Source organism: Peromyscus leucopus, chromosome 7, assembly GCF_004664715.2.
Source record: "Peromyscus leucopus breed LL Stock chromosome 7, UCI_PerLeu_2.1, whole genome shotgun sequence".
NCBI lineage: Eukaryota > Metazoa > Chordata > Mammalia > Rodentia > Cricetidae > Peromyscus > Peromyscus leucopus.
Window position 1 is genome coordinate 106,257,864 of NC_051069.1, and position 17,278 is coordinate 106,275,141.

The 17,278-nt window shown below is 38.7% G+C and overlaps 1 protein-coding gene and 1 pseudogene across 2 annotated transcripts in view; one reads left to right on the plus strand and one right to left on the minus strand.

Moving 5' to 3' along the window:
• Zcwpw2 (zinc finger CW-type and PWWP domain containing 2) overlaps window positions 1-16,794 on the minus strand; it is a 99,167-nt gene extending 82,373 nt beyond the window's left edge. For both annotated transcript variants that reach the window (XM_028858068.2, XM_028858067.2), the window contains exons 1-2: window positions 16,432-16,794; window positions 8,756-8,915 (exon numbers count right to left, since the gene is read on the minus strand). In XM_028858068.2, coding sequence (XP_028713901.1) covers window positions 8,756-8,915; window positions 16,432-16,718 — 447 coding nt within the window. In that variant the 5' untranslated portion in view covers window positions 16,719-16,794. The remainder of the gene's footprint in view (window positions 1-8,755; window positions 8,916-16,431) is intronic.
• On the plus strand, window positions 179-1,795 carry LOC114683741 (annotated as a pseudogene).
• Window positions 16,795-17,278: the final 484 nt, after the last annotated feature.

A 17,278-nucleotide genomic window follows, 5' to 3' on the forward strand; every position in this document is an offset into this window, starting at 1 on the left:
CAAGCTCTGATTCTGGCTTTAGCTCCAGCTCTGGCACAGACTCCCAGTCTGGGTCTGGTAACCTAGAGATCCGACACGATTTTTAGACTCTCCAGTGGTGTCTTGTCTGTGACCTGGCAACTGTTTTGGAGTGCTTCAAATGAGGAAGAGAGTTCAGGTGCCTGGGGTCGGGTCTGTAAAGCCACCACCTCTTCCCAAGGATCCTGCTCCATGGCTGGCCTGTCCCATGCAGTTGAAATAAGTTGACAACCATTAGCCTGGTTTGCAACTGCAGGTGGCACCGGAAACTAACTGGTTCCTGGACATGCCCAGTAGAAGGAGAGATCCTAGTCAGCAGCAGCTAAGCCAGTCAGCTTTACCTTCTATACAGACTCGTTGGTGGTGGCTGTGGCGATGGAACAGGCTTGAGAAACAGCAATGATAGTTCTATTGGCCTTCCAGTCCCATCTATCACAGCCTTAACCACCCCAGGTCCTGTTTGTCATTGCCAAATTCCTGACTAACCAGTAGATTAGAGCCTGTTCTTTGAGTTTCTTTTCTTCATCTACCTGCTGATTGTTCTGTTCATTCAGTACATCACCATCTAGAAGACTGTGTGGTGGTATCCATTCAATCATCCTGCATCTTGTACTTCACTGAATTTTCATCTCATTGATTATCACCTGGCAGCATTCATCACAGCAATGATTGTCAGGAGACTCGTACCGGCCCTCATTTCAGAGAAAGGATCCCTACCTGAGAAAGACCAGTCATTTTTAAAGACAGCATCTATGATTCACAACACAGCTCTGATACTTGCCTGCTCGGTGCCACTTAGTCTGTGTGGATGGGTGCTTTGCTGGACCCTGGTTAATCTCTTCTGAAGCCATTCAGTCCTCAATCTCCTCTTCCTTGGCTATCCATTTGGTGTTTATGTTCCTCTCTGCTGTTTCCACCAAGATAGTAGAACCCATCTCCTTCTCACAGACTATGTGGTTCAGCATCAGGCAGTAGAAAAAGGTGCTTCCAGTGTGGGCAGTTTGGCCACATCCAAAGATTTCCTCTCCTTATTGCTGGAGTCTCTAAAAGAACAGTTTAATAATGCTATGCCTATTCCCCACCCACAGCTGTCCCCTATCTCCTGATACATTCTACCTTACAATGAGGTAGAATGTTTGAAAGCAGATTTCAACCACAGAATCAAGGAAGTTCTCTTCAACTCCCTCTTCAGTGCCTACTACGCTGCATTTCTCCTGCTGTGTTTTGTGAAGGGTACCCAGTATTACCACATGCACTGGTCATGTGAGCATCTTCATTATGGTGTGGATCAGTGCTTTTGTCATACTCACCATGCAACTGCTACCATCCAAGTACTGTGATTTGCTACATAAATCATCTGCTCACCTGGGCAAGTGGCAGAAGTTAGAACATGGGTTCTACAGCAATGCTCCACAGTATATTTGGTCAGAAAACATAATATGGCCTCAAGGGGTGTTGGTGAGGCACAGAAGATGTTTATATAGAGTCACAGGACCTTACAACGTGGCATTGTTTTCAGGTGTATCCCATGCCTGCTTTTATTTCCTATTTCATTGTCCATTAAGGCTGTTCAACCTACTTATCCTCATTGAGGGCAGTGTTGGCTTCTACCAACTCTGTTCCTTGCTGCAGTCAGAGAGTGGAATCACACACTCTCCATGACACTCGTCCTTTTCTGCAACTACTGTGTTTTATTTAAGCTCCTCCAGGACAGAATAGTCTTAGGCAAAGCATGATCCTACCCACCCCCAACAGTTATGAACTCAAAACAAATTAAGTTGCCTCTAAACATGAGGGAGAACTCAGATAAAAATATTTTCATACAATCTATTTTCTTCTTGTGATTTTTATAATATTTAAAATATTTTATATTTTGTATACTATTATGCATGGATATTGCTCTGGATAAATAAAATGCTGATTGGCCAGCAGCCAGGCAGGAAGTACAGGCAGGACAAGCAGAAAAGAGAACTGTGGAAACAGGAAGGCTGAAAGGAGACGCTGCCAGCCACCATGACAAGCAACATGTGAAGGTGCTGATGAGCCACAAGCCATGTGGCAAGGTATAGATGAATAGAAATGGGTTAATTTAAGATATAAGAACAGATAGCAAGAAACCTGAGCCACATGGCCATACAGTTTTTAAGCAATATAAGTCTCTGTGTATTTACTTGGTTGGGTCTGAGTGGGTGAGAGACTGGCGGGTGAAAGAGATTTGTCCTGACTGTGGGCCAGGCAGGACAAGAGAAAACTCCAGCTACACTATTATGTTTTGAAAGTTGGGAAGGGCAAGGGACATTAAATGCATCCATAAACAAAGTGATGTTATCTTTCATGTGTTAGTATATTTGAATATTATACATAAAAGGTCACCCCTTCAGGAAAAGATTGACTTGTTTAAAAAAAAAAAAAACTAGACATCTAAGAACAACGATGCAGTAACTCTAGGAACCAGATCTTCTCTTTTCGTCAGAAGTTGGCTTCTGTCTGTCTGGTTTCAGTTGTGGTAGCTGTAGACTTACAATAGCTATCAAGGGAGGATATATTAACAAGAGAGATGCTTGTGTCCCTCCCTCTGCTATCAGACTGTGGAAACAATGGAACCATGCTGGAGGAAGTGATAAAAGATTGAAGCCCTGGTGTCAGCCAGAGGATGGACCTACGTTCCAGAAAGCAAGTTCACATGCTCTGGGTTCTGACAACTTAAATTAACACATACATATTTCCTGGCTTTTATTTTGTCTTTTATAAAACTATAACACTTACGTAAGAGGAGAAGAGAAACTAGAAATCTCTCTCCCTAGTTTGGCCAGACTATAAATTCATTTCCTTCACTAATTTGTCTGCTAATTTCTTTTAGGAAGCAGTGAGTACATGAATCTAAGCACCGTTATAACAGGCTTTCTCCCAAAAATTAGCCTTCCAGGCTGGAGAGACAACTCAGCAGTTAAAAGCACTGGCTGCTCTTCCAGAAGACTCTGGTTCAATTTCCAGCACCCACATGGTAGCTCACAACTGTCTGTAACTTCAATTCCAGGGGATCTGACACCTTCACACAGACATACATGTAGGCAAGACACCAATGCACATAAAATAAAAATAAATTATTTTTTTAAAGTTAGCTTTCCATTTAACTGCAGGCCTTCTCAGCCCAAGTGTGCCATTCAGCATACACAGTCATTTTCTAACTTCCCTGTATGTACAGTTGCTGTCTAGAATCTCAGCATTCTTATCTTTAATGTCAGGCCCCTAAAAAGAGAGGGGAAAGGTAGGTTCTCAAGGTGAGGAACAAAGTGTCTTGATCTCTTACCACATTGGGAGCCACTTCAGCTAAGGAGAAAAGAGATTGCAAATGGAAGGGGAGCAACCTCAATTGCCATCATCTTTGTTGTATGCAACCTTGTGATCATAGACAACGCTGAAGAGTAAACGTCCCCAGTGCTGAGGAACAGGGCCTTTTTGGTCAGCTGACCTTGAGATGTAGTCAAAAGATTTCCTGTGCCCACAAATCTTTCTCACCCTTCTTACAGGACCCCACAGTGTAGCTAGAGTTTTCCTGCCTGGCCCATAGTCAGGACAAATCTCTGTCACCCGCCAGTCCCACAGCCGCTCAGACCCGACCAAGTAAACACAGAGACTTATATTGCTTACAAACTGTATGGCCGTGGCAGGCTTCTTGCTAACTGTTCTTATATCTTAAATTAATCCATTTCTATAAATCTATACCTTGCCATGTGGCTCGTGGCTTACCGGCATCTTCACATGCAGCTTGTCATGGTGCCAGCTGGCAATGTCTCTGACTCAGCCTTCTACTTCCCAGAATTCTTCTCCTCTTTGTCCCGCCTATACTTCCTCCTGCCTGACTACTGGCCAATCAGTGTTTTATTTACTAACCAATCAGAGCAACATATTTGCTATACAGAACATCCCACAGCACCACAGAGACACTGTCACCCCCTAAACAGCAGGAAGTAATTCTAAGAAAACTATGCCCCCTCTCTCAAAGTTTAATTTTTCTCAGGGTTATGGATGGATGGTTATAGAGTTGGGATGGAGCAATAAAATTTAGACTCAGTATTCTCCTTTAGAAAAAAAAGGGGGAGGAATAGATAGGTATAGGATATTAAGGTAGATTATTGTATGGACTAGTAAACTGACTTAGCAAACTATCAGTCTTGGATAATTTACACTGATATGGACTCTTATATATTTGATACAAATGTAAATTATTCCTATATTCCTATTTAAGATTAATTTGTATATTGATATAAATACAAAACTATATTTATTGTATTGTACACATATTCTTACTCCTGTTTGAAATATTTTATATATTGATACAAATGTAATATTAATCATACTATATGTATGTTCTATCTGTGTTTAGGATATTTTGCATATTGATACATATTAAGGATATTGTTGTCATTGCATATTGCATTATACATTTCTACCTTTGTTTAAGATATTTTGTGTATTGTCACAATTTTAAGGTCATTGCCCTTATACAGTACATCTGCTTACAGACTGTTTACCTTGTTAATGTAAAGCCTTGGTCCTTAGGTTATTTAGGTAGAGAAGACTTACAGAGCTATTGTCACTCATGCTTGTCATTTCTCTAGTTATGTTAGTTAAGTTGTCCAGATTTAAAGAAACATAGGTCACATGGACAGGTAATCTTCAAAACTTCATAGACCTAGAGAATATGACATTTAAATGTTTTGATAACTTAGAATTCTGTTGACATGAAATATGATTGCTCCTGGCAGCATGGATCTGATCCTGAGAGAATGTTGGGCTTCTAGACATTTCTGTTTGGAGTTTGTTTCCTTCTTGTTCTAAATTGGCCTGCTGGACAAATAACTGCCCTTGCCTTTACTGCTTACAGATGAACATTGTCCTTTCAGGACAAGCAGGACACAAGGAAAAGCAACTACTGAATTCTGCCAAGACAAGGTCAGATGGTCTTTCAAAATTTCTGCTTCTGAAAATTGTCTGTCAGATATTCTAGGCCTGTAGCCAAATTGGATGCCCCTACAATGCTGAGAAACTTTAAGTGACTATCCAGGCTGCCAGCTCTCTCTGTCTATTCTCGCAAGAATTTCAGAAATTGCTTGCTTGCATTTTCTGTTTTTCCAGGCATTATTTTCCTTCTCAAGTCTTTGATGGAGTTGAAGACTAGATAGTTACAGTTACAATCTTCTTGTATCTAAGATAGAACATATTAGTACTAGAGTTAGAATCTTCAAGATAGGACAACAATTAAAGTAATCTCAGTAATTTGACATTTACCTATGTTCTGGACATTTCGGGACATTTAGCATTTCTTTCTTGTTTGATGTTATTCCTGTTGGTGGTAGTTCCATTTTTGTTTATAATATTACCCTTTGTTTTTCCTGGAAAATACTTGATAATCATTTTTATTGTATATAGTTTGCATTAAGTTTAGAACCTTCTTTACTAGACAAAAAGGGGAAACATAGTAGTATTTGCTATTCCCATGACCTTGGGATACAGCCCGAAGGAGGTGGTGCTTCCTTCCTTTGTACATGACCTCTCAAAAGGAGACGGAGAATGGTCACATGCCCCTTCTCCCTGCTCCTGCCTGTAAAGTGGATTTGTTCCTGGTCAGATCAGAGGACTACTCCAGCTGTCTACTCTGTTCTGTATTCGTGAGTGTATTTCCTCAATTTACCTTAATAAATTTCCCTAATACTTCTTAAAACAGATTCCCGTGGATTTATTGCTTTATTGAGGGCTGTGTAAGTTTCTCCAGGAACTGTGTAACAGCTGCCTGATGCAGGGATAGGTAGCTGCTACTTCACTAAAACCACAAGCTAACTAAAATTAACTCTATATAGACCAAGCTTTTCTTGGAAGTCACAAATCTTTACTATATGCCAGAGATCAAACTAGTTATACTGGACAGATCTACCATTGTGGTTACTGTCTAGATAAAAACAGAACCTTAATGTCTCCCAGTCCATCATCTCAGAATCTTTTTCCCGAACCCTTAAGAGAAGGAAGTGTTCTTTAACATGGGAGGAATGGATTGTAGATGTCTGTACAGCTACTAATGAAGAATATATGAATACACTGGTAGAAATTATAAGTCTACAGTCTAAACTAGGGATGGTGACATTTTCCAGTACTTTAGAGATGATATGGACACCAATTTACAATTTTGTTGCCCAAATTTCTCAGGGATTTAATGTTTTATGGTTGTCCTGGAGCTCCAATATCTTGAGATGCTAACTCTACGTTGCCTTTAGCTCTTTTTGGAGTATACCTCAAAGTATCAATAAGTGTAATAATTATTGGTAAGGAAAGCCTTCCACTTGTATGTAGAGGCAGTGCAGCAACTGAGTATTTCTGTGAGCTCAGCAATTAAATTAAGTCAGCAGACCCGTAAACAAACATGAATGAACTGAAAGGGAGAATTATTTTTCATTATATAAAACAAAAAGTTTCATTTTCTGATAAATGCATATAAGACTGCCTTTCAAGACAAATTTATTTCTACCTCATGTTATATAGGTACTACAAAAAATATAGTCCATAGTTAATGGAGATTCTAAAATATTTAATTATCTGTTGAACCAAGCTATGAAATAAGATTTTGCCAGCTATAGACAGAACAATCTATGGCTAGAATCCTTCACCTGGTGTCAGAAAAAAATCTGATCAAACACCTTGTATAATTTAGATCCCTCTTCCCCACGCCCTAGAAGGAATTTTAAGAAAGCCTGTATTGTCTATCATCCATTATTTCAGAATCAAGGTAGCACAATGTAGAGTTAGCACTTCATTATCTAGGAGCTGTTGGACAGAGTGGATCACCACACATTAAATCCCGGGGAGACTGTGGCAATAGCATTGTAAGTTGGGGTCAGTATCATCTATGTCTCCAAAATACTAGAAAATGTCACTTATTCCTTGTTTGAAGTTAATCATTTTCAACCAATTTCTCATATGCATTGTTTTGGGACCTTTTTTCTACTTTGCTTATCAGCCTTTCCTAAGTCGATCTTGCATTATTTCCTAAGCAACTGAAACAATAAGGCCTTTGTCATCCCTCAGTTTCCCCTTTCTAGTGAGCATAAATCTTTAGATAACCTAGAGTGGGAATCTGGGCCCAGTAGAAGAGTTTGGCATATAACAGCTGAATTTGAGGAACTTGATTTTGGAAATGAAAGAGACCCACAAAGGCATCCTCATTCTATCTCAAAGGTTCAGGTGAAGAAGAAGGTGGGGATAGGAGAGCTAAGGGCAGAAGTGGAGCCTGAATGACAGTCAAGGAAAGAGCCGAGAGCCTGTGGGTATCCAGCAAGTCATCCACACAGATCGCCAGCTGGGGACTTGGAAAGGAAGAAGGGAAGCAGCCACCCTTCCCAGCCTCACTTCCTCATCCTCAGTCCTTGCATTGTCAATTTGCATTTGCAGTTCTGAATTCCTGATCTTTGTACAAGGATTTCTGCTGAAGCCTTTAATAGGTTAAAAACAAAAACATACAGCTCTTGATTCCAGAAGATTTGGCTATCTTCTCTATCAGACTTTTCCCTAGCCCAAAGAATTGATAGTAAATTAATCCTTACAAAAATTCAACACTGAAGATAGTGTGTATTCCGATAACTTACAATACACTTTGACTTTTGTGCTTACAATTAAATATAGCATTTTAGAAATGCCTTAGTCTTACTGCCACACTGTTAAACACTAGCATCTGCAGCTATTTTTATGGGTAGCTAGGTGTCCCCACACTTTACAAGGAAGGAGAGGACAAGGAAGACACAGTCCTCACTTTTGTCTACGGTTACCAGCAGATCTGTCTAGAAGTACACCCAAAAGCAGAGAGCCGAGAAGGGGCTTCATAGTGAGGTGGTTGGTTAACTAACATGAAGTAGGTCCATGTGGTGGTCTGTCATAATTACAGATTTACACTCAGTTTCTTTCTGCTTTCCAACTGAATTGTACAAAAATGCTACATATGCCAAAGATAAAGTAAAACTCATTTAAAACAATCTCAAATTACCACAGATTTAATTTTACTGAGATTGATTACATGATTTATCTACATATATATTGAGGTATAGACCTGAATATATCCTTCTCACTACTGAAAAAATCAAAAGTGAGTTAAAGTTATCCATATTTATGACTCCTGCTTTTTATCAGGTTTTTAATGATAGCATGGTTTGTAGATAAAACACTTCAGTGTTGGGCTTAAGCCCAGATAGCTTAGCTGGCTTGTGTGCACTATGTCTACTCCTTGGGAATGGGTACCTCTCATCCCTAGCCTGAGAATCCAATCTATAAATTAATTGTAGTATGCAAATTAAAGTTTAAAAAGAGTACAAAGACACCAAAGGAGTTAATGTAATGGAATAATCAGTTTGAAATATGAAAAGCTTATTGTACTCCATAATTAATTTCCTGTGACTGATGCAGAAACTTCGTCTCAGAAGAATTTAAAAAATGACAATCTAAAAAAATCATTTAAAAAGTGCATTCCTTAGTTGATTTTACTACATTGCCATTGGAAAAGCTTTAAACTCTCATGGCTATTTTGTATCCACAATTGCTTTGAAAAATATCATATTTCAATTTAAAAGCATACTATGCATTGTTTTGTTTTTATAAGTCCAAATGTAACTACATTTTAAAATCTGAGATAAAAAATTTACAAGAAGTAAGAGAAACTGCAAAAAGAATAAAGTTTTTATGTCACTGTACCTACCTTTAATGTGAGACTGTAATGTCCAACAAATGTTGCACTTATCCATGCTGTTGAGTGGGGGTCACCCAGAAATTCTATGTGATACTTTTCAACATTTCCATCCTGGTCATAGGTCACATATTTCCCTTTGAAAGGATCAGGACAAAGTATTCCTGGCCAACTTTCAAAAAAAAAGTTAAAATAAGTTTCATTCCTTTAAAAAAAAAAAAAAAGTAACTCATTGACACATGTGTCACAATCAAATATTGAACTTATTTCTTTGAATTTTAACAACTTCTACAACATAAATTTATTCCTACTTACACCTTTCAAGGATAATAAACAAGTAATAAATTGCATCTTTGTAGCAATAAAATGTTTTGATACAGTCACAGATAAGATGAAAAAGAATTCTAAAAGAAATGATACCCAGAATCCATATGAAACATTTGAACACAACTGACAGGCAAAAAAAGGGAGAAAAGATACATTAAATTTTCTGTAGAATTGAATTAATGCTAGACACAAAAAATGATGAGCTACCAAAATACTAACCACTGACACAGCGTCTGCCAAAGTGAGAGAAAGCTATGTGGATGGATGATAGACGATAGATAGATAGATAGATAGATAGATAGATAGATAGATAGATAGATAAGATAGATAGATTGATAGATAAGATAGATAGATGATAGATAGATAGATAAGATAGATAGATAGATAGATAGATAGATAGATAGATGATAGATAGATAGATAAGATAGATGATAAATAGATAGATAGATGATAGATAGAGAGATTAGATAGATAGATAGATGATAGATAGACAGATAGATAGACAGACAGATTAGATATTATAGACAGATGAGAGATACATAGATAACAGATAGGTGATAGGTAGATAAGTGACGAACAGATAGATGATATGCCAGATAGACATAGATGATAGCTTATAGGTAAATGATAAATTTTAGATAATAAATGACAGAGTTATAAAGCAATGATAGCCTAAAGATAAATGATAGGCAATAGATTATAAATAGATGATAGATACATAGCTATAGGCAAATAGATAACAGATAGATTAACAGGTGACAGGCAGAAAAACAGCTCACTGCTCCAACAGTGTTAACACTGTAGAGGAAGAAAAGGCAGAACTTTAGCTCCAGCATTCTAAACTGTTCCTCCCCTCGATCTGCTCAGTTGACAAGTCAATACTTTGCTAAAAAAAATTCAGAACTCTAAGTAAAATTTTATTTTAAAAGATCTTTAAAGATACGTTTAGGAGCTAGAGAGATGTCTCAGTAGTTACAAGCACTGGCTGTTCTTCTAGAGGATCTGGGTTCAATTCTCAGTACCCACATGGCAGCTCACAGCCATCTGTTGGAACTCCAGTTCCAGAGGTTCCAATGTCCTCTCTCATGGCTTCTGCAGGCACCAGGCACACAAGTGGTACAGAGACAAAATACCCACACATAAAGTAAAATTTAAATGTAATGTTTATTGGGACAGAAATCTCTACAGAGCTCATTTTTCCCTTTGGACACTCAGTTCCCATGTCTATAGCTTTCTATTTTTCTACTTTCTATCTAATTTTGATTTCTTTTAATCATTGCTTTTTAACTATAGGGTGTGTGTGTGTGTGTGTGTGTGTGTGTGTGTGTGTGTGTGTGTGTGTGTAGGTACAAAAGCACTATGTACTCTTAATTGCTAAGCCATCTCTCCAGCCCCTGATTTTTCTTCTCTGCATCAGCAGCCAGAAGTTCAAGGCCAGGACAACACTGCTAAGCAAAGGCTGAAAACAATACCCCATCTGGAGTCCAAATGGGAAATTAGACAGCAAGTCCTGAAAACTGCTGATGTGAGAAAACCCACACCTGCTCTACTCACTTTATTTATTCAATTCCATATCAAAAGGAAGCTGAAACAATCATCTTAAAATTTCCTGACTATGAATATAAATGAAAACAAAGTTAGGCAGGGAGTGGTGGCACAGGCCTCTAATCCCAGCACTCACAAGGCAGAGGCAGGCGGATCTCTGTGAGGTTGAGGCTAGCCTGGTCTATGTCTACTTCTAAGCTAGCCTGGCTACATAGTGAGATCCTATCTCAAACAAACAAGCAAATTTAGCACTGACTAAGAAAACTGAAATTTTCAAGTACTGCATTTTCTCAGTATTTAACAGGAAGTAGATGTGTATCTCAGAAAGGCTACTTTTTGCCTTCAGATAAAGCATGCTAATTATTGCTGTGTGTCCTATTTATCCTGTGTATTAAATTGACATTTTCTTACACATTTTATATATTACCTTATATGAACTGACTATCTTAGAAAACTACACCTCTGAAATTCAAATGATTATTTTGTATTCAAGTGGTAAAATGTAAATTGTTAGCTTGAAATGCTATGTTAAGAATCCAATCCATATTTTATCCATAGCAAAAATTTGTTTCCCCCTCTGGTCTCAAATGATCCTCCTGACTCATTCTCCAGAGTGCTAGGATTACAGTTGTACCAGCATGCCCTATTCTAATTAAGTTTTAAATATTTTACCAACATTCCAACATCTGCCCTGCCACTCTGGCATTAAACCAAGAAAGAAAGACAGAAAATAAAGTGAGGATCCCGTGATAAAGAATCATGGTAGAAATCTGACAAAGGTTTACAGCTCAAGATCTAGATTGTGCACATCTAGCACTGTAACACTGAAAATTGTCCACTTGTCCAGCTCTGGGCCGTCAGCAGCTCTGTAAAGTGGGAGAGTTACTAGCAGTCAAGTGAAGAAACTCATGTTCTCACTCTGCCTTCTACCAAGTGGCCAGCTTTCTGAAAGCATCTAGTTCTTGCTATGGTTCCTAACGTGTTATAAAGTTCAAATAAATGTGTGATTTATACATTTTTGTTTTGAGAAATTAGAAGTCTGTCATCATCATAAGGCTGAGCTGTGTCATGACAAATTTAGATGTTAAAAACCTATTTTCCAGTATCTCAGAAGGTGACTGTATTCAGAGAAAGGGCCTTTAAAGAAATAACCAAGAAAGCTGGACATGGTGCAGTATATATGTACTCCTTGCACTCAGGAGGTAAGGGGGAGGAGGATCAGAGTCCAAGGTGAGTTGAACAACATGGGAGCCTGTCTCAAAACAACAAGAAGTAACTCAGTTAAAACTGAGCTCATTAGGACAGGCTCTATAGACAGACAACCTGAATCATGAAAAGAGATCAGGACAGAGACATGCGGAGGGAAGAGCATGTGAGGACATGGCAAGAAAGCAGCATTCGTAAGTCAAGGAGAAAGAAACTGTCCATGGGATACCTCCATCTCAGGACTTGGAGCCTGTGGAAAGCACATCTGCATTGTGTAAGCCAGCTAATGTGTGCTGTTTTGTTATGGCAACCAGAGAAGCTAATATGACTACGTATATGTAGAATAACTGGTGCAGCTGAAAAGAAGAATGATTTAGAAATATCTCCCTGTATTTAGCAAGAGGCTCTGTGTGTGCCTTTTAGAGGTTCCTAAGTATGTGGTGTACCAGAATGTGGGAGAAAACTGACTATGAGACCAATAGACAAGTACTACTCTCCTGAGAACTGTTTGCTTTTATTTAAAAAATAAATAAATAAGCACTTCTAGATCCTGCATCAGTTTCTCTTTAACATTCTTGAATCAACTCATTTGAACAACAGATATTCTGGATGCTGGCAAGATGGAGTCTCCAGCCTTAAGAACTGCCTATAAAGCCATAGGTTAACACAATCTACCCAGTGAGTACTCCGCTGTAAGCACCTCTGCAGGTAGCAGCTGTCTTTGTACTTCAGGGTCTAGAGTATTGCTTAATTAAGGTCAGATTTTTGACTGTTCCTTATTGGGTTAATTTTATCTTTACATTTTACTATTATAATTATTAAATATATTGTTATCATCATTCTATACATTTGTGCCACTGAATAAATAATGCAAGTAGATTTCAGTTTCTTAATTTGAAATTAAAATTTGTGCTCAGCTTAGCTTATAAAGAGGAACATAAATGATGCACAGTCAAATGTATTCTACTCTCTGAAGAAGGAGAGATGCAGCTGTTTTTCAGGCATGTCGATGACAGTAATCACAAATTAAAGATAATTTAGGGACTGGATTAAAACATTTTTGTATAAATTTTAAGTTCTTTGCCTTAGTTACTAATTCCTAGTGAAATTTTCTGTTTTTCAGATATATTGATTGATAAAGCAAATTCATTTCTTGAGTTACAGTTATTAAAACTTCAAATTTCCCATTTGGAAATTGCTTTCAAAATGCATTTTTTACTGTGCTTTCAAAATGTTTGCTTTAGAGATGGAGAACTATAAATCCCTTTGTGATAATTTCAGTAAATGCTCATATTACATGTCCCCTAAAATATTGGATCTTATGTAGCCAATTAATGTTCATGTTAACTATAATATGGGAGGGAATAATACTATTTACAATGTTGTCATTTTGAATCCCAGAAAAGCCCTCATTTAAAAAAAAAAAAGGCACAGAGGTCACAAATTTGTAAAGGCAGTAAGTGCATATGAGTTTGTTAGGGCTGTTACAATGAAATATCACAGGCTTGATGGAAGAAGCAAGAGAAATTTACTTTCTGCAGCTTTTATAGGCTAGTAATCCAAGACTGAATATGAACAGTTTGTTTCTTCTGGTCTCTTTCCAAGGCTGGCAGATGCCCCCTTTCTACTGTATTTTCAGTCTTTCTGTTTTCCATGTGCATGCCCACACCCTGTCTTACAAGAATACCAGATAAATAGAATTAAGGCATTCCCTAATGGGTCTCATTTGTAATTAATCACTTCTTTAAGGGTCCTATATCCAAATATGGTCACATTTTGATGTTTCAGAATTTATGGCAGCATTCAACATATGAATGTTTAGGGTTCATAATTCATCACAAAATAGTGACAAAGCAAGAACCTAAATCTACATATTGACTTGAAGGTCTATTACACACATGTGCATATCAGAAGAGGCCTGTCATAGCCTCTCTTTTAAGGTTGATTCCTTATGGTCTTCACAGAGAACAAGACAATAAGTTAATATACTTGAGTTTTGTAATGTAAAAGTTTACAAAAATAATAAACGATTCTGAAAGGGTTGTATTGTGGTGATACACACTCAGAATCCTGTACAATTTCTTCATAAACACAGGTAGAGTAAATACAGCAGCAGCAGCAGCACTATACTTGCCATATAGCAGCCATGATGAAGCTTAGTGATTGGCTACTGTATATGCACCAAAACAGGATCAGTAACTACAACTCCCTAGGAGACCTAGCAAGATTGGTGTTTGTGAGAGAAAAGAAGGGTGGGTGGGAAAAGCACAGAGCTCATCAGACAAATTGGAGAATGAGAACTTCAAAATGGTAGCAAGCTTCATGGGCGAGTCCAGCAGGCTGAACTGATAGCAACAGGCTAAACTGCAGCAGGGCAACAAGCAAGTCTGAACACGCTGGAGCACTGAGGATCCCTGGGAACATGAAACCTAAGAGGGATCATTTCCAAGAACACCCTTAACTCTGATAAAACCAACAGACAATGGACTGCTGGGAGAAAAGTCACGTCAAAGATGACAGGATCGATAAGAAGAGCAGAGGAACTTGTTTTGTTGCCAGATTAGTCTTCCCCTATGGGACTCCTAGGAGCACAGAACTGGGCTAATAGAGAAAAGGGACACTGATAGTTCCGACAGAGGTGCCAGAACAGCTGTAAAGCATGGCGAAACAAACCAGCGCACACAACAGTAGGAGCCAGTCCTTGGTGTCCCCTCTGCTCTCCAGCAGCCAGGCAGAGGACACCCACTGCTTCGCTTGTCACATCCTGGAGGACAGTAGCCAGGCACCACTGGAGAAGAGATCCCTTGTCTGGGAGTAGTAGGTAGTCACTGAAAACAAGGAGCAGTCACAAGTTAGGGACCCTAGGGACACTCTGCCATGAGTCTGGTGGGAGATGTCCACAAGAAGTACCCTAAGAAACCGAGAGGTTTAGGCAGCAAGGAGCTGCAACTGTGGAGAGCAGTGTTTGGGGGCCTCTCCCTCTGTGGTGAGGCACAGACACCTCTGTTAGCTGGGACTGCTTGGCCTCCAGGCCTGAGGCTTGCTGCTAAGTGGGACTGAGAGCTCTGAGCCCAGGTCAGTCAGACCACACAGCAAATCACTTACTTCCCCAGCCTCCTCCATTCCCATGGATCACAGAAGAAACTAATACTAAGTTAGTATGGTAAAAATAGTACGAGACAAAATACCAAAAGATGAAAGCTTGCCACAGAGGAATGGTTTTGAGAGAATAAGATTGTAATCAAGATTTCAAGTTGCCCTAACAGAATTAAAGAAAATAGTGTGAATACAATGTACACATGTGAACTAGAAAAACATTTAAAATGAATGATTAAGGATTTGAAAAACTTAAAATGAAAACCTTTTAAAACTTCAAAAATGAATGATAAATTAGAAGGAATAAGAAACAACTGATACCTTCAGAAAAATAAAATATGTAGAAAAAAATATTTATATTTTTAAAGGGCTAAAAAGATGAAAAAAGTTCAAGAAAAAGAAATACCAAAGGCAGAAAGGATTACCTAAGTTACAGAATCATGAAGTAAAAACCCAAACCCATATGATGGGACAGTGTAACTGCCTTTAAGTTGAGAAAGTTTAACTGAATTCTAAGTCTTGTATACTCAAAACACATAGTATATATTTGAAAAATTTTGACCCATAATACAAAACTCTGAAATATAATAAATCTACATAAATTTAATGAAAAATATTTTTAGCATCTATGGAATAATTAATATCCTCAAATGTTTGACATTTAGAAAAGCACTTATAAACAACCCATTTCAATGAAAAATTGGCAACTATTTTAAGATTAATAGAATACAATGTTTATCACGGTTCTTGGAAGAGATTTTGTAGCTTTAAGATGAAAAAATAAGAGATGAATTCAATTACCTAACGCTCACTTAAGGAAGCAGAGGAATGAACACAACTCAGATGACAAAGATGGTATCAGACTGGCAGCTAAGAACCACTGGGACAGCTCAGCAGGCAAAGGCACTTGCCAACAAGCTTGATGACATGAGCTCCATCCCCAGGCCCCACATGGTGGAGGAAGAACTGACTCTGGAGATTACACCTGTCAAAACACAGAGTGTAAACCTGGAGTGAACCCTCAGGTACACTATGAACTCTGGAGGTAACTAGGATGTGTCAAGGTAAGTTCACTAATTACAACAAATCACATAGTGTGGGGTGTAACTGGGAGAGAGACTGAATTCTGAGTGGACAGAAGGTATGTGGAAATTGTACTTACACCCAATTTTTGTGAACCCAAGGCGCTCTAAACACGGAAGTCTATTTTGTAAAAACATGAGTAATTCTGGGGGGAAAGTTAGAAATAGGCAAATGCAAAGCACAAGGCTGATCATATAGCTCAGCAGTAATGTTAGCCTAACAAGTGTGAGTCTCTTGGAATTTGATTTACTGGGACACGGACACACACACACACACACACACACACACACACACACACTCACTCACTCACTCACTCATGCATACAGACCCACAAAGACACATGAAAATAAGTAACGTAATAAAGAATTAAAGAAATCAGTAGTTAAGTAGTGGTTAATTTATAAGTAATAGATACTAACTAAATCCCTTACCTTGGCCAATTCTGTAATTTTACCAACACCAGGCTTCCAAGAGGAAGCTGTGAATAGACGATCTTATACCCGCTTTCCAGGAACTGAGACTCTGCAGGAAAATCCTCCTCAGAAACCGAGCAGCTGTTGTAGCTGGAGTCAGTGTTCATGAAGCAGTACCAGGGTTCATTGTGCTCCACCCTGGCTGCAGCCTCAGCAGACAGCATCCTCCATTTCAAGCAGCCTTCATTCTCACACTGGACCCACACTCTGTTCACAAACTCACTACTCTCCAGGGCCGGGTCCATTGAGCTGCTACTGACCACTCAGTTAGCTTGTTGGGTTTTTGTTTTTGTTTTTTTGTTTTTTCCTCAGAAGTTAAACAAATCTAGAAAATAAAAAAAATACATATTCAAGAGTAAGAGATAAATTTTAAATCATGAGAAAAAGTTATTTTCTATTTCCTGCCTACTCCTGTGTGTTTGGCACGTGTTCTGCTGACCCACAACAATAACACAGCAGACATGTAAATTATGCTAACAACAAGTGCTCTGAAATTAAAAACTGGACAAATCCACCGTAAGATGAGCGTCTAGTTCAGCACTGTCTGTTACTGACACTCACTATACACAAGGTATTGCTTTCCTTTTTGAGACAATCCTATGCTGTAGCCCAGGCTGGCCTCAAACTCTCCACACTTTTGCCCAAGCTTCCTGGGTACTAGGATGAGCAAAATACACACAGAGATACCAGGTGTCAGGTCCCAACTGCCTTATGCACACAGCTCACATTATACCCATTCTGCCAAGGAAACTGAAGCTAAGAAAAGCATGTTTAAGCCCCAGGCACAGTACTCTGTAGAGCTGAG